Raw genomic sequence first — 24,964 nt, 5'->3', positions numbered from 1 at the left:
TGAGGTTCAGAGTGGTTAGTGACTTGCCCAAGGTCACCTGGGGAGCCAGTGGCAGGGCCAGCCCTGGAACAGGCGTGTTCCTATTGGGACCAGATGAGATGCTGCAGTACTTTATCACCCGGCCTGGAGCCAGGCCATCCCAGTGAGTCAGCAAGTGAATGAATGAAGGAGTGAGCAAAAGGACTCTGCCCTGGGGGAGGTGTGGGAAAGCCACAGGCCCCTCCCTAGTTGCCCCCTCCAGGGAGACCCCTGAGATTAATGGACTACAGAAAAAGGCCCAAATCTCACCTCCCCCAAAACAAAGGTCCCCAAGTTTCTGAGTCCCAGGAATCCCCCTGATTGAGCAGCAGCTCTTTGGCTGGTCCTCCTACCTGAGTCCCACCCAGCCCCCAATGCCGGAAGCCAGAGGTCACCCTGCCCTAGATCCCACTCCCAACCTGAACCCTTGCCTGGGCTGGACTCCAGGTTGGGACTGGGGTCTAGGGTGGGGCTCGGGTAGGGGCCTCCTCTCTCCATGCCCTCTGCCTCATTCCCACCCACTGCAGCTCACCTTGGGGAGCCCCTGGGGGAGGGGCAGTGCATACTGCAGTTGGATACAAGGAGCTTGGGAGGTAGGGTGCTGGAGCCCCTGCTGGGTATGGATTGGGAGAATTCTTCATTTATTTAACAAATATTTATGAAGCCCCTACTATGTGCCAGGCCCTGGGTGAAGCACTGGGACTCAGCAGAGAACACACGTGGACCTTCCCTTCAGATGTTCACGGTTCCACTGAGGAGGTGACTGGTGTCCGTGTGTCACGTGCACCCTCACCAACCATGCTCCCGGGGACTGTCCCCACCCCAGAAAACAGAAAGCTCCTTGTGGGCAGGAGCTCTGCCTCCCCATCAGACTGGGATTTCTCCAGGATCTGGTTGTGACACCCCCACCAGGTGGGGGCTCTCACGGTCTATAAAACCTGCTGTCCCTAAGAAATGCCTCCACTCTTAGCGCCTCCCCAGATACGGCTGCCAGAGAAAATACAGGATACCCAATTAAACTTGAATTTCAGATAAACAAGGGATGACTTTTAGTTTAAGTACATCCCAAATATTGCATGAGGTATACTTAAATTAAAAATCATCCCTTGTTTATCTGAAATTCAGATTTAACTGGGCTCCATGTGTTTTTACTTGCTAAATCTGGCAACCCTACCCCTGGAGCTCTTTCCTTCTGTTAGCACCTGGCCTGGCCGGATGGCCCAGGTCGTGCCTGGACACAGCCCCTGCCAGCACAGTTACAGCTCCTGCTGGCCCCCAGGACTGCTGTCCTTTGCCACTGGGCCCCATCTGCAGCTCCAGTTCCCGGGTGGACACCTGCTCCCCACCTGGCCTGCACAGTCCAGCCTACAAGCTGTCAGGAATGCTGCTGGGGCCTCCTGCATGATGGACCCAGAGAGAGGGGGACAGAGTCATAGCTGCAGAGAGGGACCTCAAGATCAGAAGCAGGACACAGAGGTAAACGGACAGAGAGTGAGCAGATGGAGACAACATTAGAGTCAAGACAAAGAGAGACAAAGAGTTTAAGGCCCCCTGCCCAGAACTGCTTCAGGGAGGCCAGCGCAGAGGTAGAGGGTCCTGAGAGCCCACCAGGATTCTCTCTGAGTGGACCAGGGCAGAGGCTGGGGCCCTGAGCCCCAGTATTGGACCAGGGCTCTGGGCCCTGGATTGGTAGGTCCTGGGAGGCAGCCTGGGGTCTCCTGCACTGGCTGTCAGGGGTGGGAGTCCTCCCCAGCCCCTGCTGCTCTCCCCTCGCCCTGCCTCCCAGGGGCAAACACAGGGACATTCATGGCTTCCCAGAAGGGCCCATGGGGCAGCCAGAGTGGCTTTTAAAATTAGCTTTGCTAACCAGATCTGGTTATTTCAGGAGGCTCCGTCCCTGGCTGTCCCCTTGGCAGGGCGGGTGCAGGGAAGGAGGGAGGGACCTCCACATTCCAGGGTCCCTGGTTAAGTACCCCCTGTGGCCTGAGCAGCAGAGAACACCCAGGTCCCAGTCCCCTGGCACTGGGCGGGCCTGAGCCTGCGGCCGTCTCTTTGGCAAAGTTGTCCCAGGGTTAGCTGTGAATGTGTAGGGACACCCCAGCTGCTGAGGGGCAGGGAGGACCCCTCCTGCTGGGCATGGGGTCTACGCCAGGTGCCTTAGAGGCCACGACAGCCTCTTCACAGTAAAGGTAGGACTCTGTTCCCGTTTCGCAGGTGAGGAAACTGAGACCTGGAGAGACAGGTCCCAGCTCTGAGGCAGGGATAATGGGGATGTCGGGTCAGCCAGGCACCCAAGTGCCTCCATGGAGGCCTTTCGCCTCCTGCGTCTGGAGAAACCTCTGGCTGCCATTTCCACCACCAGAGTTATTTCTAAGCAGAGTCCAGAGCTTCCTGGAGCCCAGTGCCCCCCGCCCAAGCCCTAATTTCAGCCTCGGGTCCGTGTCCCGGCTCGCCCTCCCCACCTCAGAACCCAGGACGAGCACGGGGCTGGCGTCGGCACAAAAGAAACAGTGCTGGATACTTTGATCCCAGAGGCCAGATTCATCCTCAGCCTCCCCCTTGGAGCCTGGAGGGGTGGGGTGGGGGCCCAGGCTGAAACCCAGCCCAGAGGCTGGCCCTTCCGGCTTCTGGGGACTGGCAGCACCTGGGCAGACTGAGGGGCAAAGGCAGGTTCTGCTCATCAAGCTGCCCCCTGCTTCAGCTGTAGCTCAGCTGCGGGCCAGAGCTGTGGGTTGGACCACATCATAAAAGTAAAAGGACGTAAGTGGGGGTGCCTGAGCTCTTTTCTAAAAGCATCATGAACCCCAGCAAAGCCTGGGAAGCTGAGACTCAGGGAAGCAACTGATAATCATACATCCCCAAAGCCTCGTATCCAGACACCTGTGCTGGCCTGGCACCTTCCAAGCAGAGCTGATTCCACATCCTCTGATGTGGGCTTTGGAGATGGTCCTTATGAATGGCTAATTGCACCCCACACCCCCCACACACAACACACACACTGTTTTTTGAACCCACTGTGTGCTAGCGCTACACCAAGAACCTTACCAGGTATCACTTTATTGAATCCTTACATCAGGATACCAAGGGCAGGACATTCCCCCCATACAGATGAAGAGACTGAGGCCCAGGGAGCCAAAATCATGTGACCAAAGTCGCAGAGCTGGGAAGTGAACAAACTCAGAGCTAAGCTCTTGCTTGGTCTTGGTGCTGAACTGTGGCTACTGGCCCTTTGGTGGTGGATGGGAGGAGAAGGGCAACAGACTGAGGCAGAGAGTGCTGAAGAGCCAGATCTCCAGGGATTAGAGAACAGGCCCAGGAGGGGAGGGGGCATGGTTAGCAGGGGACCCACTGAGACCAGAGCCAAGCCCAGGTGGGCGGGGTTGGGGAGCGGATGTGAGTCACTACCCCTAGGTGGCCCCAGACACCATCTGAGGGTCACAGCAGGGCCCCATCAAGAGATCCTGTGGGTGCACTCAGCATCATCCTGGGGAGGGTATGGGGGCTGGTGGTGGGGAGTGGGTGAGGCCAAGGGATGGTTAGTCCCACTGGAACCCAATTCTGCGCCTGCCCCCAAGCCCAAAATCCCTCAACCTGCTCCTACCTTAGGGGAGACCTCCATTCACCCCAAACTCAGGCTGGACCCCTGAGAGACTCCTCAGTTCCTCCCTCAGCCCCACATCTCATCAGGCCCTTAGTCCAGATGCTCAGGCCTCCCAACACCTTCTAGACCTGCCCACTGTCCTCCTGGCTGCCCTCTGCTCTCTGTCCCCAGCAACAGCTCTCCTCCTTGGTCCTCCCTTCCCTGGGCTGACACTGCCAGTCTTCACCAGCAGCCCACACTTGTCTTCTAACGGTGCTCCCTGTTTTGTATCCTCCATGTCTCCCTACTGCCCTCAGCCCCTTGGTCTGGTACTCAAAGCCACGTGGCCTCTGGCCTCATCTCTGCCCATCTCCCTGTTTCCTCCATCAACACCTTCCCATCATTCAGAACTGCTTGCTCCCTTTCCAACTGCAAGCAGCACCCTCTCACCTCAGTACCTTTGCACCTATACCTCCGTCCTCAGGGACACTATCCTAAGCCTTTCCAGGATGCTCAGGCACCAGTGCTCTGGAGTCTTCCCATTCCTCCTTCACCCAGGCTGCGTCCCATGCCCGTGCCCCTATCCCCCCGAGGCACTCATCACCCTTCATTTTAACTGCCCTGCACCGGTGCTGCTTCCACAGCTGGGCAGACTGGTCCCCATCTCCCCGCCCCGTCAGTCTGGGTAAGCAATCCCTTGGCGCCCCCTGGTGGCCACCTAGGGGAAACCCTTGGGCTTCACTGAGTGAGAAAGGAGAGGAAAGCGGATCCTTGAGCACCCCACTGGGCACCAGATGTGCGAGGTGTTTCATATGCACCAGCTCAATGAATCCCCAGGAAAAACCCTTGGGAGAGGCTCCCGTTTTACAGAAGTGGAAACAGGCTCAGGGAAGCTTGTAAGTTTCTCAGTGCCACCTGGATAGTAAGAGACAGTGGCAGGACTCCAATCCAGGTCTGCCTGACTTCAAAGCCATGGTCTCCCCTCTGTGCAGAGGAGAACAAGGAGGGGCAAAGGGCCGTGCCATGGGGAGGAGGCCACAGCTGGTGGACACGGAGCCTGTGGTTTGGCCTTGGAGGTGCCCCCAAACCCAGCAGTCCTGATCAAGGGGGTGGATAGGCTCTTCCCCTCCACCCTGGAGCCACTGAGATCTGTCTGGAGTTGATCCGGGTAGGGTCACATGAAGCCAGGTCCAACCCAGGGTACAATAGTGATAAATAGAATTTATTTTGTACAACTGTTACTGACATACACACGGCCACGGGGGACTTCCAAAATAGGTGTTGGGGCCGGAGGGCTGGCCTTTGGCGTGGCGCCTAAAAAGTGTGGACAGACACACACGAGGATGTGGACTCACAGCAGCTGTGCCTGGCTGCCCCTTCCATGGAGGGTGGGGGTGGCGCAAAGGTGAGGCCCATAACTCTAGGCCAGCTGAGACCCCTCGGCCTGGAGTGCCCAGGAGCATGGGATGGCAGGGGTTAAGCTAGGTGCTGGCTGAGGAGCCAGGTAGGTCCCCCTTCCCCCACTAGGGTGTCACTTGTCTGTCACGTGGAGGCAGTGCACAGGGCAGTGGCAGATCTGAGGGTCCAGGAGGGGCAACAGGCACAGCCAGCTCCCTGCCCCTCAGCCCACCTGGGGCCCCAGGAACCCCAACAAGCAGGGTGGGGTGATGGGAGGCCCCTGGGGTCACAACCCTCCATTCTGGGGCAGGTGCCCAGAATCACAGTCTTTAGTGACCTCTGAAATAATCTCGTCCCTTTGTAGCAGACGCGCCCAGAGAGGGAGAGTGATTTGCCCAGGGTCACAGAGCAGAACCCAAATCAAAAGCTAGGACTTAGGACTCGCAGTCCAGTGCTCATTCTACCACACCTCACACCCACTTCCTCCATAGCAGGCTCTGTATGCACTGAGATGTCTCAATCTCCCCTTCCACCTCCCTCCCACTAAGTCCAGAGGGGCACCCAGGGGTGATGGGAGGCTTAGGGTCAGGGTGAGCCAGGCCTGGAGTCCTGTTTCAACAGATCACTCCCTGCCCCAGCCAGGCCCCCCAGCCCAGGGGGTGGGGATGGTGCCAGCAGCTTCCCCACTCCCAGGTCTGGACGGCTCCGCCCTGCAGAGACAGTGTAGACTGTGGGCCAAGAGGAGGGTTGTGGAGGCAGAGGGCAGCCCACAGGCTGGTGCTGGCCTCGGGGCGGAGGTCCTGTCTGCCTGGATTTGACACGGCAGCTTCACATTGTGCTTCTGTGGCCTCATCTGCAGGGTAAAGGGAGATGGAGGCAGGCAAATAGATGTGGGAGGGGCCCGCCCTTGGAGTTCCAGGCTCTGGGTCTTTCCATCCCACTGGGAACCCCCCAGACCCCTCCCTCCCAACAATTCCCAACTTCCTTTCAGACTCCCATCAAATCCTCTCAGCAACTCATGGGCAGAGCTGAGACAGCATCTATTAGCCCTATTGTACAGATAAGAAAATTGAGGCCCAGGGTTACCTAGCAACTGAGTGGCAGAGGAGTCAAACCGAGATACATAGCTCTCATCCCACAGACATGACAGAGGAAGAGAGAGAAGTTGGCCCACCCCCTGCCCACCTCCACCCTCTCCCCACCAAACAGGAGCTGAGGGCTGGGACTGACCTGCTCAGTGTCACCTTCAGGGGGCAGCCTGGCTATCAGCCCTGCACAGGCAGAGAACATCGACAAGGCAGGTGATAGAGCAGAGGACACGGGCGACAGGCAAACAGAAGTCACCGGCTGTGCCCAGGCTGGATGAGCCCAACCCCTCCAGGCTTAGGGAAACCCCTTGGTCCAGCCTCAATCCTGGGGATCCCTGGTCCCCTTGATGCCTCTCCCCAACAGCCAATCCCCTCCCAGGTGGGGCTCCACACAGGACCAGCATCCAAGCCATCTGTCCCCACCCCAGCCAGGCCCTTGGTGGCTGCACCTACCAGCTGGGACATGTGCTGTTCAGATGCTTCCAGCTGGATCTTGATCTCGGGACATGCAGGGTCCCCCGACTTGCCGCCATCTGGGTGGGGTGACCGAGAGGGGCCTGGGGAGGGAGGCAGGAGGGAGCCACCTCACTGGCCGCGGGGAGGCACCAGGGAGATGGGGGCATGGTTGGGCGGTCGGTACGAGTGCTCCCCTACCCGCCCAGCCCCTCCCTCAGGGAATCCCACTCGTAACTCCCTTCTTTACACCTCCCCCCATCATCCTCCAAGACCTTACCAGAAGCCACCAGCCCTCCAAGCCACCTAACCACCTTAGGCTGGATAGAGACCAGCCCACTGTCCCCCATGTCAGGGGCAGTCCCATTACATGCCCACCACCCAGGGTATGAGAACTGGTCTTAACCCTCTGTGCCCAGCCCTGTCCCTCACCCACCACACAAGTGGCCCTGTTTGTGGTAGGGAAGCAGCCCCGGGCCCAGTACCTGGGGAGCTGCCCCCGCTTGTGGTGCTGACACTGTCCTCCAGCCACGTGCTATAGATGAATGAGTCCCGCTTGTGGGGTGTCCCTGAGGATGAGACACTTTCCTGGGGATGGGGGAGGAGATAAAGAGGGAGGTCAGCCCTCATCCCCCTCTCCCCTCCCCACCCCTACTGCAATCCACAACCCCCACCCAGGCCCCCCTGCAAAGAGGATGAAGACCACAGGAGACCAGACCTGGGCACACACACACACTCCCATTCATTAATTCAACATTCACTGATGTTTTCATGGGCCAAGGCACCAAGAGAAATCAGGCAGTGTCCCGGCCCTAGAGGAAAGACAGGCTGAGAAGAGACTAATACAATTCTAGAACCTAAGCCCCATGGGGCAGGGCCTCTGTCTGCACTGTCCCCTCTGCATGTGCAGCAACTGCCACAGGGCCTGGCACGGAACAGCGTCCACTGAAGGACTGGTGAATACAGAATGACAAAAAGGTGTGAAGGACGGAGCCCAGGGTCTGTGGGGGACTGGGGACTGCAAAGGAGGGCATTATGGCTGAAATGTTAAGAGATGAGGCTGGGGAGGGAGGGACTAGATCTTCAATGGTCTCAGAGATTGGGTTGTGGGAGGTACTGGGGAGCTATGGAAGGTTTCAGAGTGAGGGACAGTTAGCCCACATTACTCCTTTGGGCTGGGTTCCCTGATCACAACTCAGCCACACCCAGATTCATGTCTCTACCCAGAGCATCTCCACAGACTGGACAGTCCCCCCACTTCAGCCTGTTGTGGGCACCTCCACTCCGTGGGACTCTCACCAGGCCTGTATCGTCCCCGTCCACACCCTCTGCTTCCTCCACGACGCTGGCGAAGCTGCTGGCACTGGACGAGGAGCGGGAGAAGTCCTTCAACACTTCTGCTCTTTGAGCTGCTGTCTCCACTCTGCCGCAGACAGCACCCCGTCAGCCAGCATTCACGCCGGGCACCTCCTGAGCCAAGGCCGCATGCCCCTGCCCTCCCGGCCCAGCCCGCAGCCAGCCAAGCAACTTTGTGTCCCCTTACAGCTCCCTGGGCCTCTGAGCCTCCCAGATGCCACTGTCCTTCCTAACACATGGATCCCATCCTGCCCCTTCCCTTCTCAATACCCTCTCCTGGCTTCCCACTGCCCCAGATAAAGTCCAATTTCCTTGGATGGATGTTCAATCTAAACTATGAGCAATAAGGCTGTCATTTAGTGCATGTTTGCTCTGTGCCACCAACTGTGTTAAATGCTTTTACTTGATTTATCTCATTGCTATCATTATTAGACCTGTTTTACAGGTGAGCAAACATCAAGGTACAGAGAGGGTGGCCGCATAGCCCGAGGTCACCCAGCCATTGTTGGGGAACAGGTAGGACCGAGGCCTTTCAACTTCACAGTCTCCTCTCTTAACTCTCTCCCAGTTTTGCTCCATGCTCAGGGACTTGGTGTCTGATGCCTGGAGTCTCACTCCTTCCCTCAAATTCCAAAAAGCAAATTCACCTTTCTAAAACCAGCCAGGATTCCTCTGATTCCTCCTCACTGTGGGAATGATCCTGTCCTCTCAGCTTTCTCTCTCCTAGTCCCTGTTGCCCTTTCCTACTTCTCTGTTCACCTGCCTGACTCTTCAGGCCAGGCTGGGTCCTCTCAACATCCCACCCTTCCCCAACCCACACCCCTGGAAGCCAACATAGAAGGGGCTCAGCCAGGAGCACTGAATGGAGGGGAGCCTCCAGGCTGGCTTTTTAAAGCATCACTCCCCTTAACTAAAATCTTCCAAAGGCTCCTTGCCACACTTAGAATAAAATTTAAAATCCTCACATGGTCTCCAAAGCCATGATCTCACCCCTGCCCACCTCTCCGACCTCATCCTCACCACCAGCATTGCAATGTCCACCTGGGCCCAACCTCACTCACTCGGTTCCAGCTGCACTGCCCTTCTTTCTATCCTTCAACATGCCTCAGGGCCTTTGCACTTGCTGTGCTTCTTACCTGGAACCCTCTTGCCTCTGCTGTGCCAGTCCTAACATGGCTGACTCCGCACTCAGCTCTCAATTCAAACCTCACCCCTTGGGAGACATCTTCCCTGAGCACCACCTAACCCCCTGCCCATCCGATCACTCTTCATCACATCTTCTGCTTTATTTTCCTCCTATTATCACTATCTAGAAATAGCTTATGAGGTTATGTTACACTGGACAATCAGCTCTGGGAGGCAGGGGCTTTGGATGTCTGGCTGACTGCTGTGTTGCAGAGCTTGGCATGCACAAAGCGCTCAGCAAGTGTGCATCAAAGGAGGACTCAAGAGAGTGCCCAGGCCTCCCTGCTGCCCTGGTGTGGCTGTGTCAACACTCCCGGGCAGCCCCAGGCCCGGACAGGGGGTAGAGAGAATAGACCGCCACACCCAAGCCCGCCAGCTCAGCATGCCCCGAGCCCCAACCTGTTTTTGGTCGTGGGCATCTCTGGGGAGCTCTGAGTGGATGAGTTCTCCGACTTGGGCTCCTGTGAGACGTGCCCGCTGTCTGGAGTCTTCTGGCCAGCCGGGGGGCTCTCCCTGCGGGGCACACAGGGGCAGTGGGGGGATTCAGCACTGGGCCTGGCATCAAGGGTAGAATGAGGCCCAGGTGGTGAGAGGAGGTCAGGGGTGCCTCCTGCTTCGTACCCATACCCTGTATCTTTAGGGGCCAACCCCAGAGCAGTTCCTGCGGCTCACTGGCTGTCCTGGCCAAGGAGAGGGACAGGCACGGCAGGAGCAGCTACTTAAGACAGGACAGTCCCCATGTCCTCCTCCCCATAAATGGGGGTACAACTATACCCTGTTATAGATAAGGAAACTGGAGTCTAGAGATGGGAAGGAACCTGTCCTGGGATACACAGCTAGGACATGGCAAAGCTAAGACTGGAACCCTGGAGGCATGGGATTCTGGGCTCCTGTGCCTGTGAGGACAGTGCCAGCTCCACTCCTGAGGCCTCAGTGCACCTGCCACCCTGCCTCGCATGCACCGCACCGCACCCCCGCAGCAGCCCCATGCCATTGGTTGTGCTCTTTTCCGCATTTTTCAGATTGGGACAGTAAGGCTCAGAGAGGTACAGTAACTTTCCCAAGGTCACATAGCCCCAATGTAGTCGAGACAGAATTCACACCCAGGAACTATCTTCAGCATCCCAGAGGCTCCCTGTTGCTAATATGGAGCGATATCCACACCCTGCCCACACTTACAGACCTCCATAGACCAGGTCTTAAGTCCCAGCTCTTCCTCTCACCAGCTGTGTGACCTGGGCAGGCCCCTGACCCCTCTGACCTACAGCTCCTTGATGTGCAAGATGTGACCCCAAGGAGCCAGCAGAACTGGGAATGGATGAAAGCGGTTCACATTAGGTGACCAGCTGGCCCTGGTGCCGGGCACACAGCAGGGACTTGACCGTACAGCTGTCACCGGTGGGGACAGAGGGGCAGAAGGGCGGGAACGCCCTCTTGCCTGCTTTGCTTTGCCCCTGAGTGGGGGTCAGGGAGGGAGCCAGAGCAGACGCAGGCCCCTCCTGCCCACTCTGCTCCACCCACCTTTTCTCCTGCACCTCCTGTATGTTCTCGATGCCGATGGCACTGCTGCGGCGTGAGCCGAATGGGCCCGACTTCTTCCTCGTGGGGCTCTTCCCAGGGACAATCAGTGACTGTGGGGAGAGGCCCCAACTCAGTACCCACCTGCCCCAGGAGCCCGGGACCCACCCTACGCCACCCTGGGGCCCTGCTGCCCAGGCCCTGAAGCAGAGACAATGAGCAAGAAAAACAAGAGAGCTGTCCATCTCCAGAGATAGCCGTCCAAGTTTACAGATAAGGAAACAGACCCAGTGAGGGCAAAGGGCCCCATGAAATCACACAGGAGGTCTGGACCCGTGAGCTCAGTCCAGGAGAAGGGCAGAGGCCCGAGGGGGCTGGACAGCGGCTCTGGGCTGGGATGGGAGGAGACAAGTCCTCAGAATGGCTGCCCCTCTCCGCCCCCAGGGCTTCATGGGACCTGCAGCCTAAGGGCAGTGGGGAGAGTGGATGAAGCAACCCAAGCCCCTGCCCCATGCCAGCCCTGCCCCACCTTGGAATCTCCAAGCAGGCTAGGGGAAGTTCTGGCCCAGCAGTGGAAAGACACCCCTCAGTTTCCACACATATGAGCATGGGACGAACATGCCCCCAGCTACTCTGGGGAGGCAGGAAGGTAGGCCCCAGGGAGGCATGAAGGGGCAGGAACCCCCAGGCCAGTTCATGGTTGGGACGGGGTTAGGGCTGAGAAGAGCGATGGTGTTCCATGCAGAACCGGCGATATTGGGGGACGTGCGGCTGGGCATAGGTTCTTTGGGTACCAGATCCTGGCAGGGACTGGGCCAGAGTCCCAGGGGCCAGGGGAGGGCCAGAAGCCTCGGGTGGGGGGGCACTGGCTCTGGCACAGGTACCAGGCCCCAAAGCAGGTGCTGAGTGCCATCAGAGCTGCTGGCACTCCATCCTGCACGCCCTCGGCCTGTCCCGGGGGAAGTGGGGAAACGTCCCCAATATGGCCTCCATCCTGAGAGCGAGCAGAACAGCGTGTGCAGGCAGCCTCCAGAGCCGGCAGCCCCGCGGACGACAACCTCTTCCACGGTTCCTATGCCTATGGCACTGCCCCGGCGTCCGAATCTACTCGCACTTTTCCCAGGAATAAGCAATGACTGGCAAGCAGCAGAGGGCGGGGGGTAGAGAGAGAAAGACAGAGAGTCAGAGAGAGACAGAGATGGCGGGAGGGTGAGACACGGAGAGGTGAGGAAGGGAAGAGGGAAAGACAGAGAGAAACAAAGAAGCGAGTGGGCAGGGGGTTGTAAGGCCAAGGCCAAGGGAGGGAAGGAGAGGAGACACATGGAGAACACAGGAGAGAGATCGACAAACAGTCACCCGAGAAGTGAAAAAAGGACAGACACAGAGATGGACCCGGGGGTGAGATGGACAGAGAGCAGTGGGAAAGAGGAGAGGGAGTAAAAGGCAGGTGCAAGAGGAGAGAATCCACAGGTGCAAGAAGGCCGAGAGGGGCCAAGGGGAAGAGGAGGGGCAGAAAGAAAGGGAAAGAAAAACAAGGGAAGAGGAGAGAGTGGAAGGAAAAGGAAGCAACAGGAAGAGAGGGGAGAGTTGTGCAAAAACAAAAACAGAAATGGGTCTGGTTACTGCCATGGTGGGTGCTGCTGGTCTGGCCCTGTCCCTGGGGCCCCTCTACAGCCACCCACAGGAGGCTGGGCCATTCTGGTCAGGAAGGGAGTGGCTGGTGAATCGGGGTGGGGGAGAGTGGGCCCGATTCTCCAGTGACAGTGGGCTTGGTGACTGCTGGAAAACAGAGGACTCGCCTTGCTCCCCTGGCCAGGCCAGACCATGGGGCAGGGATGGGAGTTGGGGGGAGGGGGTCCCTCTTGCCACGTGACATAGCTTCACAGCACTGAGCACAGGGCTTGCTTGGCATGCAGCAGACAGTCCATAAATGATAGATAGATGGATGGACGAATGGATGGATGGATGGATGGATGGGCGGGTGGATGGGTGAGTGAGTGGAGTGAAGGAGAGATGGATGGGTGGATGGGTGGATGGAAGGAAGAAAAAATGGATGGGAAAGGGGCAGCAGAGCAGCAGGTGCAGTGCTGGGGGGTGGCCACTGGGCAGTGGAAAGCAGATAGGCCCACAGCTGAAGGCTTTATTCATCCTGTGTGCCCGGCACATCCTCTTAGTATTAATAACAGAATCCCACAGAGCCTGGCAGACAGTAAGTAATCACACAGTAGGTGCTCACTCAGGAGAGGCTCACACAGAAGTTCAGTTCCTGACACACGATAGATAGCCACAACCAAAGAGGCCCTGGCACACAGTAGGTGCTCACACAGCTCATTTTCTGACACAAAGTGAGTATTTGCTAGCACCCAGGGCTTTTCACAGCCGTCCACTTCCTGACACATAACAGGTTCTCACACAGCAGCTCAGGGTTGGGTACACAGCAGACACTTACAGAGTCAGATCCACGCAGTAACCCGGGACCTGACACACAATAGGTGCTCACAGAAACTCGGGGCCAGGCCCACAGTAGGTGCTCACAAAGTGCATGTCCACACAGCAACCCGGGTCCTAATACACAGTAGGTGCTCACACAGCAGCCCAAGTCTGGACACACAGTGGTACCCACCAGCATCTCAGAGCCAGGCACAAGGCAGATGCTCACACAGAAATCCAGGTCCTGACACACAGTGCGTGCCCACAGCCTGACACACAGTAGGTGCTCCCAGAAACTCAAGGCTTGACAGGAGATGCCCATATAGCAGCCCAATTCCCAGCATATGACAGACAGTAGGTGCTCCATAAGGAAAGTGATACAGAGGCTGCCCCAGTGCTGACACGCAGAATGTCACAGCTGAATAAGGGGACAGGAGGAGGGGTGGACCAAGGGGCTGGGGAGGGGGCCATAGGCCCTCAGCACCCCAGTGTCATGGCTTGGGCACCTGACCCCATGGAGAGCAGTGGCTTGACCCAGTCTAGAGCCCAGGATGGGTCCTCAGACAGGAGGGCAGTGGGGGAAGGTGGGGCCAGGCTTTGGAGGCAGGGGAGAGCTGGGGGCCCCCGGGGGAGGGCACTCACTATTCCAGCCGCCTTGGCCAGGTCGGGGTTGTTGGGTGTGAAGCTCCCGCTGTGGCTGGTGGATACAGTGTTGGGCTTCTTGTTGCTTAGCCCCATGGCATCCATGGACTGGCTGCGGCTCCGGATGACCCGCTGTGAAAGTGGCAGAGGGGGTTTCATAAGGCCCCACCCCCTGGGGAAACCCAGGGGCCACCACAGCCACTAGAGATGACCCCAGGAAGTCCCTTCCCATGAGGCCACTCAAGAGTCAGGTCTACATGGTGCCAAAGGGTGGTGTGGGCCTTGGCTCTGCCACCAGCTTGCTCAGTGACCTTGGACAAGCCACTTCACCCCTCTGACCCTCTGGGCCTTATGATGTCTCGTGTGGTTGTTGTAAGAACTACAGAAGGTGCTGGGTCGTGACAAAAAGTGTGCATAGAGAGCCCTCCAGAAACCTGCTTCTTCCTTTAGGGTCTCTTAGAGTGTGCTTTCCTTCTTCTTTCCTTCTCTCCCTCCTCCCTTGATTTTTTCAGTCAGTCTGCACTGAAGGCTCACTCTGGGGCCGGGTCCTCTACCTGTGCTCTCACTCACTCCGCCCTGGGAGGCGGGCACTGTTGCCACGCCCATTTTACTCGTGATGAAACTGACGCAGAAGTGAGTCTGGAACCCAGACACCAAACCCTTAACTGTGGGCTCCACTGCCTCTGAGAAAGTCTGTGACCTAATCCAGCTCCACCATCCAGCACTCACCAGATGTGGGGCCACTGGAGTCCTCCCTCAGAGAAGACACCCTAGACCCATGTTCACCCCACCCACCCACTGTCTCCACTGGGCAGAGGCAGGGCTCTCCTCAGGTCTCTTTCTCAAAGACGGTCTGTTCACCTCAGCCAAGTGCAGGCCTGGGCAGCTGGGCTAATCCTCTTATGCAAACCCACATCTCCAGCTTTGTGGCCTGCCCTGGGTTAAAGGTGAGGCCCCGCCAGCCTGGCTGGGTACCTGGAGGATGGGCAGTCCTCCTCCTGTGGGTGGAGGACACGGTGGCAGAGGCCGCTGCCTGGGGACCTGCAGCCTGGGGGAGTCCGGGCCCTTTGGGAGGAAGAGGAATTCCCTTCTCACCTGCCTCTCACTTTGGATAGTAGTTGCTGAAGGCAGATGCGCAGCATTTTGCATTTTGCTTCCTAACTTACATTACACTAATCTAGTTGCTTTACAAATAATTTTGAACAATTATATGAGGTGAGTTGCCATTATCCCAAACAACAGAAAAAGAAACTGAGGCTCAGAGAATGCTCAGGCTGGTAAGTGGCAGAGTTGGGATTTGAACCCAGGATGTCTGTGCTTTTAATACTATGCTAAACCAGAGACAGCCAGGTGGGTCACATGGGCCTAAGTTCACGCAGGCCAGGTCCCTCTCCTATGGCCACTAGGCTCACGTCCCTTCCCGGATCTGTTTCTTTCTCTCAATCAGGCCTCCTCCTCTTTTCTTCACCTGCTGACCTAGCAGCTGTCACCCTTGATATCAGAGTTACCTCCATGCCCCCGTAAAGGCTCCAACCTTCAGAACTCCCAGGCCGACTCCACCCCCAAGTTTAGGCCCCAGCTCCAACCATCAACTCCTCCCCAAGCCACAGCCCACCTTACAACTCCCAACCTCCGGCTCTATCCCAGGCGCAGACAGTACCTCCGCGCCTAAGCCCACCCTAAAGGCTGGGTCTACCTTGAGGCTTGCCACCACCCAGACACTACCCCAGGTACCTGCCCACCTAGCCTGTGCTCACGCCTATTAACTCCACCCCGAGCCACTCCCCCACCCGACTCCATCTCCAATGCCAGCTCGCCTCTAGCCACACCCCACCTCTCGTCCATAACTCCACCCCCGATTCCACCCCAACCACATCCCTGCCTCTCTGTGCCCAGGTAGACTACCCTGCCCTTCACCTTGAAAGACTCGAAAAAGCCGCCGCCCCCGCCACCGTTCTCCATCTTGTCCTCGTCGCCACCCAGGCCCATCATGGACTGGCTGTGGATGTGTAGCTCCTCATAGAGCGTCTCCAGAAGGGCAGCCCGTGTCCGCTCCTGTGGGCCAGGCCGGGGAGTCAGGAGAGACCCCCCCCAGGGATCAGCCCTTCTTCCCACATCTAGAATCCCGGCTCCTTCTCTGAGTGAGTGGGGAGTGGGCCTGGGCCCCGGAAGCCTACGCCAGCTTCCCTTGAGCCCCTCGGCAGCTCAAGCAGCCCCCAGGGCTCAAGTGGCCCCGCTGAGATCTGGCTTCATGTCCACACCCCCAGATTCCCCCTCCTCCACAGCATCCTTTGTGTCTGCCTGCCTACCTCCGAGCCCCTCCTGGGCATTCCTTATGAATCCTTATTTCCTCTCCCTTGATCCTAGTCCTGCTCATCCATAAATCCATCTTCCCCCGGAGAGCCCCCTCTAAGGCCAAGGTCTGAACATGGCTTGTCATTCCTCAGGGGCAGGGCGGGAATTCTGGGGGGAGGGGCAGCTCAGCCCCAAGAGCCCATCCTCACCTCCAGTTTGGCAAACTTCTCTGCCTTGTAGCAAGCATATTCAGCATTGATCAGTTTTGTCAGCAAAAATTCCTGGAACTCAGGCCCCTGGGAGCCCCCAGTGTGGAGAAGAGAAAGGGAGGGTCAGGCAAACACAGAGAGGAGGGGCTGAGCCCTGATGATGAGCTGGGGGCAGGGGCTCCTGAGGCACCCCTGCTGGGCTCTGGGGCTACCCTCTTCACTCCCAGAAGGGATCTTCTTGGGCTCAGCTCCCCAGCCCAGGCACCCACGAGCCCCCTGTGCCCTTCATGGCTGCCCACGCCTCAGGAGAGCTGGGTTGGGGTCTCCTACTGCCTCCATCTGGGGGATGGGGGAGGGGCTGAAGCCAAAGCTCAAAGTGGGCTTCTGAGAGGTGAGAGAAATGTGTGCCCCCCTCCCCAAACACTTTAGAAGACTGGAACCGTCAAAAAGGTAGTGGAAATGAGGAAAGGCCACAGACTCTGCTGTGCAAAATATGAAACGATACAGTTTGCCCTGTGACATTGTAAATAAAGGTCGTATTTTTTATCAAGATGAACAGAAAAGCCAGGCCTGAGCTACATAGTTTGGGGGGCCCAGCTGCCCTGGTACACAGTGGGGCTTCAGGACCTCATATAGCAGAATGTGCACCCCCTCGGCCCCCTCCCTCTTAGTCCTGCTCTGCCCATGATGGGGCTGGGGGCTGCCCCTCACCTTTCTGAACACAGCGGGGTCTGGGAGGGGTGGCCCAAAGAAGGGAACATCGTCTCGTGCAGTGACGGACACCTGGAAGAGAGAGCAGCTGTCCTGTGGATCCCCACACCAGCCAGAAACCCCTAATTCACCTTGCTATTCTGCTCCATGCTGGGCCCCGTGCTGCCTCTTGGCGGGGGAGGTTCCGTGACGGCTGACTGGGTGGGTAAACCCCAGGATTTCAGCTCCTCCATCTTTGGTCCTGAGTTTGAGTGGTGGGAGGGGTGGAGGATCTCAGGAATCATGAAGATGGAGAAAGAGGAGGAGGCTATAGAGCAGAGGAGGGTAACCAGCCTCTTTGAGGGGAGGAATTTTGGGGAGTGGAGAGGGCCAGATGGGAATCCCCCATCATCAGAGCAAGAGGGGGGCTCACAGCCCTCCGGACAGTCCTCTTTACAGCTGGGAAAAACTGAGGCTCAGAGAGGCCTCGCAGGGAGTGAGGGCGGGGATACAGCTGGGGCAGTGGCTGTTGCCCCTGGGAGGCTCCGAGATCACCCACCTTGTACAGCGGGCCGTCAGGGCCCCCGCCCTCGGCCTGCACCACCACGTAGGCGTGCAGGAAGTTGGACGCGATCATGTCTGGCACAAAGGGCGTGTTCTCGTCCTGGAAGACCACAGCCACGATGTCGTTCCCGATGTGCCGCTTCCGCTGCAACTGAGCACAGGGCCACAGCCTTTACCATCTGGACAGGGAGGTGCCCACTGGGCGCGGGGAGGGTGCCCGCAGGGGTGTGGGAGGGCTTAGGGTAGGCAGAGGGCACACTTAAGGAGTTGCTTCCCCCCTAACAAATGTGGTGAGAAACTTGTCTTAAAATCATTTTCGTTTTCTTAGCATCCTATGATAGACGAGAAAACTGAGACCAAGAGAAAAGTGCCCTGCAAGACCCTACCGTGAGTTAGGGGACTTGAACCCAAGGCTCTTGGTCCCCAGGCCCTACCTCGCGGCCCTCCTCCTGCCTAAATACCCCGAACACTGCCCCTCTCAAACAAACAAGTTCCACTCAGTATATATTTATGTTGCTGAAGTAAACAGAGGATCTTATTAAAAGGAAATTAAAAGACACCAAAAATAAGAAATAAACATTTCCATTTTTCTCACATTATCCCTACTACCCTTCGGACGGGGGCATGGGTAAGGTAGACAGCCCCGCAGGAAGCTTAGGACAAGGTGACACATTTCCGAGTTCAGCTCCGGGAACATCCCCTATGCTCCCTCATCTCCAGGCCTTCGAGGAAGGTGGAAGCCATTCTTTCCCCTGGAACATTCCGCCTCCCTCTCCCATCTCCTCTGCAGCCTAAAAGTCACTTTATCTTGAAAGCTTTGCCTGACTCCCACCTCTGCCAAGTCTAAGCATCCCCATATGACCCCACGATACCCTTCACTCCCTGTGAAAATACTCACATTTACTGATCTCCTGCCCTTTATCAGATACTGTTCTAGCCACTCTATGTGCATCCCCTCATTTCTGCTCACGTATGAGGTAGGTGTCATTACTATCCCCATTTCACAGATGTGGAAACTGAGGCTTTCACAACATCGCAGCAGCTTGTCACCCTGCCCCAACTAGAGCCCACAAGTGGAGGGACTGGATCATTTCCATCTCTCTATCCCAGGGCCCACTGAGCCTGGTGTGTGGACGCTGAAAGGACGGGTAAATCGGGGACAGGAGGACAGGTGGGAAGCAGGTGGGTGGGTGCCCAGGCTACCTGCTGGGCGTCCCCTTCTGTGTAGGGCAGCTTGGTGGACACGTGAAACATGATCTCCTTGTTGCGGAAGTTGCAGTACACAGACTCGGTCCCCGTCTGCCCGTGGGTCACGTCCAGGCCTCCTCGGAACCTGCCCCAGGCCCCCCAGGCCACGGCTCAGTCTCCAGCCCCAGCCCGGCCTCCGTGGGGCCAGGGTGGGGGCTCCCTCCCTGCCCACGGGCATGAGTCAGATTATCCTCAGCTTATCCCACCCCAATACTCACCCCTTAAAGTCCTGCAGTTTGACCTTCTGGCCAAGAAATTCGAGGAACTCCACGAAGGCGGGGCTCTCCTCGTTGGTGCTGAAGAGTTCTTCCTCAGAGGTCTGGGGACACACAGAGGGCAAAGGTCATCGAGCTGGAGCTCCTAGCCCTACTCACACCCAGGAAAGCTGGAAGGGGGACCTCTGGCAGCCCCTGAGCTCCTGGGGTTCTGAGTCCCTGGGCAGGTGCTCTCCCTGGCAAGGGTCGGAGGTCCCAGGTACACAGCCTGATGGTTGGGGGGCAAGGAGCACACCTGCCCGAGCTTCTGATAAATGACTCCGAACTTGAAGTTATTGCTGATGACATGCTCGTCGAAGGTGACAATGAGGCGGGAAGCCTGCGGGGAGAGGATGATGGGTGAAATACACTGCTTTCTCCAGTTGCCATTTATCGCTCTTCCTATGTGCCAAGCACTGTGCCAGGCACTCCACATGCATCATCTCATTTGCTCCTCAGAACAAGCCCGTGAGGGAGGCCCTTCTACTGCCCCCATTTCACAGATGAAGCAGCCAAGGCTCCGAGAGGTTACGCAATTACTTGCCTAAGGTCAACAGCTGGCCAGTGGCAGAGCTGGGACTTGAACTTAGTTCTGTTGGATTCCGAAGCTTAAGCTCATTGCTCCTGAGTTCTGCCCATAAGCTCCCGCCTCTACTCTGCTCTAATACCCAGCTCGTTCCTTGACTCTTCTGTAAACCCAGCTCGTCACTCTAGAAAGGACCAAGCCCCTTCAATGTGCTGTGGAGCCGTGAGCAAGCTCCTCTCCCCACCCTGGGCCTCGGTTTCCTCTTCTGTAACTGAGAGGTGGGGTCTAATTTCTGAGGCCCCTTCCTTCAGGGGACTTTCCTGGACCACCCCACCCTTCAGGGACCTGACCTCACTCTAGAATTCAGTCAGAGCCACAGGGTGTGCAGGGTCTTTAAAGGCCCATCTCTTTCAAGAAGCCTCCCTGGCTAGCTGAAGACAGAAGTGCCTTCCTTTATCCCACATTGTCACAGTGACTTGAACCAAGCACCCATCACCACAGCTGCTGTCTGTGGGGCAGCATTTATGGCGGTCCCTTCTAGGGTCAGAAGGCAAGGCTAGGGGAGTGCCTTGGCTCAGGGGTGCAGATTACCCTTGGGAAGGTCCCCAAATGGCACTGAGAGTTTTCAGGGTAAGTAAGGCTCGCCTCAAAGGTGGACAATACTAAGTTCAAATGCAGGCCTTCCTTATCTGCTGTGAATCCCTCGGTATGGCACCAAACCTTTCTGGGCCTCTGGTTCCTCTTCCACAAACTGCAGACTTTGCAGGGTTATTGTGAGGATTAAATGAGAGAACTTAGGAGAAGTACCCTGCACACAGCAGATGCCTAATAAACACTCAGTCCTCTAGTTACCCACCCACCCACCCTCACTGAGCAGGGCCCAGATCCAGCCATACCTTGGGATAGAGCACAGGATAGAATCGATCCACATTCACATCTTCACACACCAGCTGCAGGAGGAGATAAGGGAGGGCCTGAGAGTGAGGCCTCTGGGCCTCCCTGGCCAAGATCTGGGGGAGGACAGCAGGAGAAACGGAGAGGGGACAACCAAGGCTGAAGAAGGCCTGGGGGCTGTCACTCAGAATAGAGTTCAGAGATCTGGGGTCCCTTATATCCAAAAGACGCTCTAAAGAGTACACAGGCAGAGGACAGGAGCCCTGAATATATGCCAGCATGTGGATATCATGCGAACATGTGAGAGGCAGGACCCTGGAGACAGGCCACAACATGCAGGCTATAATCTGGGGCTAAAGATGAGGGTGTGCAAAGGCGAGGCTGCAGCCCCACTCTGTGCCCACCTGGGGCACCCAAAGGGGCTCACATGAAGGATCAGAGGCCTCACCTTTGCCATCTGGACCACGTTGGGGAACTCGGTGAGGCAGGAGATGGGGATGACATCGTGGTATGTCCGGCATTTGGTCCTGGGAGGAGAAAACCCAGTGAGAGGTGAGGCAGTGGGAAAGGAGATGCGAGCTCCTCCACACCAAGTAAGACCAGAGAGGGCAGACCCCAGGGAGGTCCAGAGGTGATGAGGGGGCCAGGCCTGGCTTGGGCACTAATGTGCTGTGTGCCCTCAGGCAAATCCCTGGCCCTCTCTAGGCCTCAATTAGAAGAGTGGGTAAAATGAGATGGGCTCCTAGATTATAAGACCTCAGCCCTCCCTGCTGTCACAGGTCCCCTCACCTGAGCAGCAGTCGCAGGTGCTCCTGGTCCCCAATGACATCGTACTTGAGTGAGAAGACAAGGTGGCCCAGGGCAGTGTCCAGTGAGTAGTAATTAAAATGCTCCTGTGGTGGGAGGTAGGGGCCAGGGCAGTGGGTGAGGCTGGGCTTGAGACTTCCAGAAACCAAACCAGAAAGCCAACTTACCTCCGACTGGAGGTCCTTTACCAAATAGCAGGTGTGCCGGCTAACACCACACTGCCTCAGACAGACCTGCTTTCAAATCCCAGCGCTGCCACTTGCCAGCTGGGTAACCTGAGGTCACCTTGCCTTTCTGTGCCTCGGTTTCCCAGTCTATAAAATGGGAGTGAGGCCAACTACCCTGTGGAAGGGTGGCAGGAACTGAAAGAGATAGTGCCTGGTGCAGAGTAGGTGTACAATGAATGTTTGTAGTAACCTTGGCTCTCTTGAGTCCTCAGCAAAGTCAGGACCACATTTGTACCTACACGGCTATCTCCCAGCCCCTGCTCTTCTCAGGGCTGGGCACACAGTAGGTGCTCAATAAAAATATGTCAACTGACTGATTGCTCAACCCATGGCTCTGAGGCCCCTGAAGCCAGGGCCCATGAGAATGAGGAAATGAAACATCTCATGCACATACCGGGTGGCTGACCAGGCCGGTTCCTACCCTCCTGCCTCACCTGGAGAAACTGCAGGGTTGGGCAGAAATACCCCCGAGGGAGCAGGGGAAGCTGCAGCAGGGATGGCACCCCTCAGACAGGAGCCCAGGGCTGGCACCTCCAGGTGGGGAAGTCTCAAAGCCAAAGGCTGGGAGTGCCAGAAGATTTCAGCCCACCTGGCCCTGGACTCCCCTCCAGCCCAGGCCCTGGGAATGGGGCTGGCTCCCCAGCCACACCCGCCCCAGCAGTCATTGTGGAAGGAAGTCCTGCTTAAATGTGAACACCTGTGCTCAAAGTGGGGGAGGAGAAAGAGGGGCCAGGGGATACACCTCACAAATCCACAGCTCAGGGGCAGTCTGCAGGGGCCTGGGGCAGAGTCCCCTCAGCACTGCTTGGGCATAGAATGATGGAAACCCTCGAATGTTTGGATTTATCTGCAGAGAGGGAGTGGCCAGCATTTGGCAAGGAGGGCTGCAATGAAGTCCTCAGAGCAGGGAGTTTCCCCCAGAACCCCCTGGCCAGACCCAGAGGAGCCCAAGGAGAGTGGGCTCAGGGTCCGAGGGAGTCAATGCCCAAAGTCACCCTGACCTCCTTCCTCTGACAGAACAGGGCCCAGTGCTTCCCCATTCACCCTACCTGGAGTCAGGAGTGGCCCTGCCTCTCTGCCAGCCTCTGGGACCCCTCTTCTCTGTGCTGCTAACCTGACCCTGGTCATCATGTCTTCTCTGAGCCCCTAGCCTGTGCCTCTTCAAATCTTCCTGTGCTCAAGGCACCACCTTCATTCTGTCACTTGTCCCATCACTCCTTCAGCAAAGTTTTCTGAGCACCAACTATGCGCTGGGTCCACACAATCCTCCAGATCCCAACACCTGCCAGACCCAACTAAGAGGTTCTAGAGGGTTGGCTCCTGGGATGCAGGTCCGTCTTGACCCACAGGGTTCAGCTGGGAGGTGGAATCCCATGCCCTGTTCTGGGGTTGTCCCCAGGCAATGGCTCCTGAACCTGAGCCTGCTGGTTCAGTCTCAGTCACAATGGATCCTCTCCCTTTCCCTCCCTGGGGCCCCCGACCTTAGCACCAATACCCACCAGCGTCTGGCCAACGCCCTGGGCCCAGATTGAGATCACACAGCTCCCCAACACCCCAAGGAATTACCTGGGTCTGTTTGGTTTGCTGCTGTATACCTGGTGCCTAGAACAGGGCCAGGCACACAGCTGGTGCTCATTATTTGCTCACCTTGACTGAGCACTTACTAGGTGCCGGATGCCAGTCTGAACACCTCACAAACATCAACTCATTAAAGGCTGGCAGCAACGTCATGCAGTGAGTATCATCAGTATCTCCATTTTTACAAATGAGGAAACAGAGGCCCGGAGAAGGTAAATGACTTGCCTGACATCCTGTGTAGTAAGTGGCAAAGCCAGGATTCAAAAGCCAGGATTCAAACAGCAGTTTTTACTGTTAACCCCTATGCCATAGTACTGCCTTTTGCAATAAATGTTTGTTGATCGAATGAATCCAGCACACATGCTCCCTGAAACTCAGAGCTCTGGGACTGTCACCCAGCCCCAGCCCATGATTCTGCTTCCCCTCAGGCCCAGCCTCCCCCAGGGCTGGATTGTGACCCACTATCTCCCCAGCCCAGCCCCTGAACACCAGTGAGCCACCCACCTTGCCGAGAAAGTGCTTCCGGTAGATGCGGGCTGTGGGGTTGCACTCCAGCTTCACCTTGGTTGTGGGTGACTGCAGTGGCTCCGTCTCTGGGATGCTGGTGATTTCGTGATTGGTGCCTTCAATCCAGTAGCCCCCGAACTGGGGCAGCAGAATAAGGGGGAAGGGCCCTTCTCGCCCCAGGACCTGAAGGAGGACTCAGCTGAGAGCCACCCCACCCCACACTGTACCCTGCTTGGGGCCCCAGGACACCCCTTAACTCAGACCTGGAGCCACTTCTACCATGGCTAAGGAGTACTAGGGGTCAGCCCAGAGTCTCTGTGGGTCCCAGGGCTCACGTCCATCCCCTCCAAGGCACCTTCCCTCCCACTGCCAACCCAGATGCACAGAGCCCCATGTCCCAGTCTCAAAGGACTAGGGGGTGCTGGAGGGAGGGGACAGGTAGAGCTGGGAGCAAGACCTTGGTGGAGAAGTTAACATATTTAGCTCAGAGGCTCAAGGGTTCGGATGGGCTCTGAAGTCTTGGGCCTGTAAACTGAGTCTCCAGCCCCTACAGCAAGACCTGTGGTCACGCTCTTGACAGAGAGGAGGAACCAGGTGTCCAGACTCCCTGAGTGAGCGCCTCCTGGACTTGGGGTAGAGATGAGCTCAGTGGGGTCCAGTTACCTCGTGGACGCTCGGGTAGGGAATGTAGTCCTCCTCCGTCTGCAAAACACAAGCAGGGCAGAGGCGCAGCTGTGGTGGGGTCCTTGCCCTTACTTCCAGCCTCCCCAAATCGCCTGCTGTCCAGCCAGCCCTGCTGGTTAGGGGTGTAGGTGGGCTGTGTCCTCAGCTCCCCATCTCACAGGTAGGGCAGAGCTTGCCTTGGGGTGACTCCACGAGGCAGGGCTGAGGTAGGCCTAGCTCACTGAGTGCTGGCAGCCTCTTTTCGGTCTCTTTCTGCCTGGGGAAAAGGAGGCTCACTGCCTCTGGACCAGTGGTTCTCAGTGCATCAAAATGACCTGGAGGGCTCGTAAACACAGGTTGCTGTGCCCCAACCCCAGAGTTTCTGATGCTGTGGGTCTGGGTGGGGCCCAAGAATTTAAAGGCTAACAAGCTCCCAAGTGATGCTGATGCTGCTCTGAGAACCCCTGCTCTGGACAAAGCACTAGGCTTGTGCCCATGAACCCCACTTTAACCCTCACCCCTGCAGCCCTGAGCCCACTCCCCAAGGCCCAGCCACCAGTCTTTTTAGATTGTTGGGGTCCCAAATCACCAACCATAGAATCGTATGCCTACCTGGAGGGGCTATGCAGCTTCCAACCCCAGAAAATTCTGAGTCTAAATAAGAGCCTCCTCACATCCCCTCAGTCCCCAGCCTCCTGTTAGTCTCTTCATGACGGTTGGGGGGCAACCAGGCTCCCCCTCCCCCTCAGCCCTCCCAGGGAGAAGATACATGGAGTGGGAGAGGGTAAGTCTCTTGGGTCCTGGGTTTGAGTCTTCCTGCAGCTGCTGATCATA

The 24,964-nt window shown here is 57.3% G+C and overlaps 1 protein-coding gene across 15 annotated transcripts in view; it reads right to left on the bottom strand.

The window, feature by feature from the left end:
* Positions 1–5,681: 5,681 nt before the first annotated feature.
* RAP1GAP (RAP1 GTPase activating protein) overlaps positions 5,682–24,964 on the bottom strand; it is a 61,881-nt gene continuing 42,598 nt past the window's right edge. For 5 of the 15 annotated variants that reach the window (XR_004140624.2, XR_004140623.2, XR_004140612.2 and 2 more), the window contains 21 exons: positions 24,131–24,169; positions 23,465–23,650; positions 21,138–21,241; positions 20,797–20,875; positions 20,351–20,404; positions 19,185–19,268; positions 18,893–18,993; positions 18,630–18,759; positions 17,422–17,577; positions 16,884–16,955; positions 16,173–16,259; positions 15,586–15,723; positions 13,669–13,800; positions 11,655–11,732; positions 10,600–10,709; positions 9,478–9,633; positions 7,837–7,960; positions 7,023–7,125; positions 6,538–6,672; positions 6,227–6,267; positions 5,682–5,849 (listed from right to left, as the gene is read on the bottom strand). Coding sequence is in view for 6 of the 15 variants with exons in the window: in XM_031464285.2 (XP_031320145.2) it covers positions 6,262–6,267; positions 6,538–6,641; positions 7,023–7,125; positions 7,837–7,960; positions 9,478–9,633; positions 10,600–10,709; positions 11,655–11,732; positions 13,669–13,800; positions 15,586–15,723; positions 16,173–16,259; positions 16,884–16,955; positions 17,422–17,577; positions 18,630–18,759; positions 18,893–18,993; positions 19,185–19,268; positions 20,351–20,404; positions 20,797–20,875; positions 21,138–21,241; positions 23,465–23,650; positions 24,131–24,169 (2,043 nt within the window). In the remaining 9 variants the exon portion in view is untranslated. The remainder of the gene's footprint in view (positions 5,850–6,226; positions 6,268–6,537; positions 6,673–7,022; positions 7,126–7,836; positions 7,961–9,477; positions 9,634–10,599; positions 10,710–11,654; positions 11,733–13,668; positions 13,801–15,585; positions 15,724–16,172; positions 16,260–16,883; positions 16,956–17,421; positions 17,578–18,629; positions 18,760–18,892; positions 18,994–19,184; positions 19,269–20,350; positions 20,405–20,796; positions 20,876–21,137; positions 21,242–23,464; positions 23,651–24,130; positions 24,170–24,964) is intronic. The other 10 variants (XR_004140614.2, XR_004140613.2, XM_031464285.2 and 7 more) reach the window with 10 other exon arrangements.

Source organism: Camelus dromedarius, chromosome 14, assembly GCF_036321535.1.
Source record: "Camelus dromedarius isolate mCamDro1 chromosome 14, mCamDro1.pat, whole genome shotgun sequence".
Lineage (NCBI taxonomy): Eukaryota > Metazoa > Chordata > Mammalia > Artiodactyla > Camelidae > Camelus > Camelus dromedarius.
Note: the sequence above shows the minus strand (reverse complement) of the source record. Positions and strands in the feature narration are given on the sequence as shown.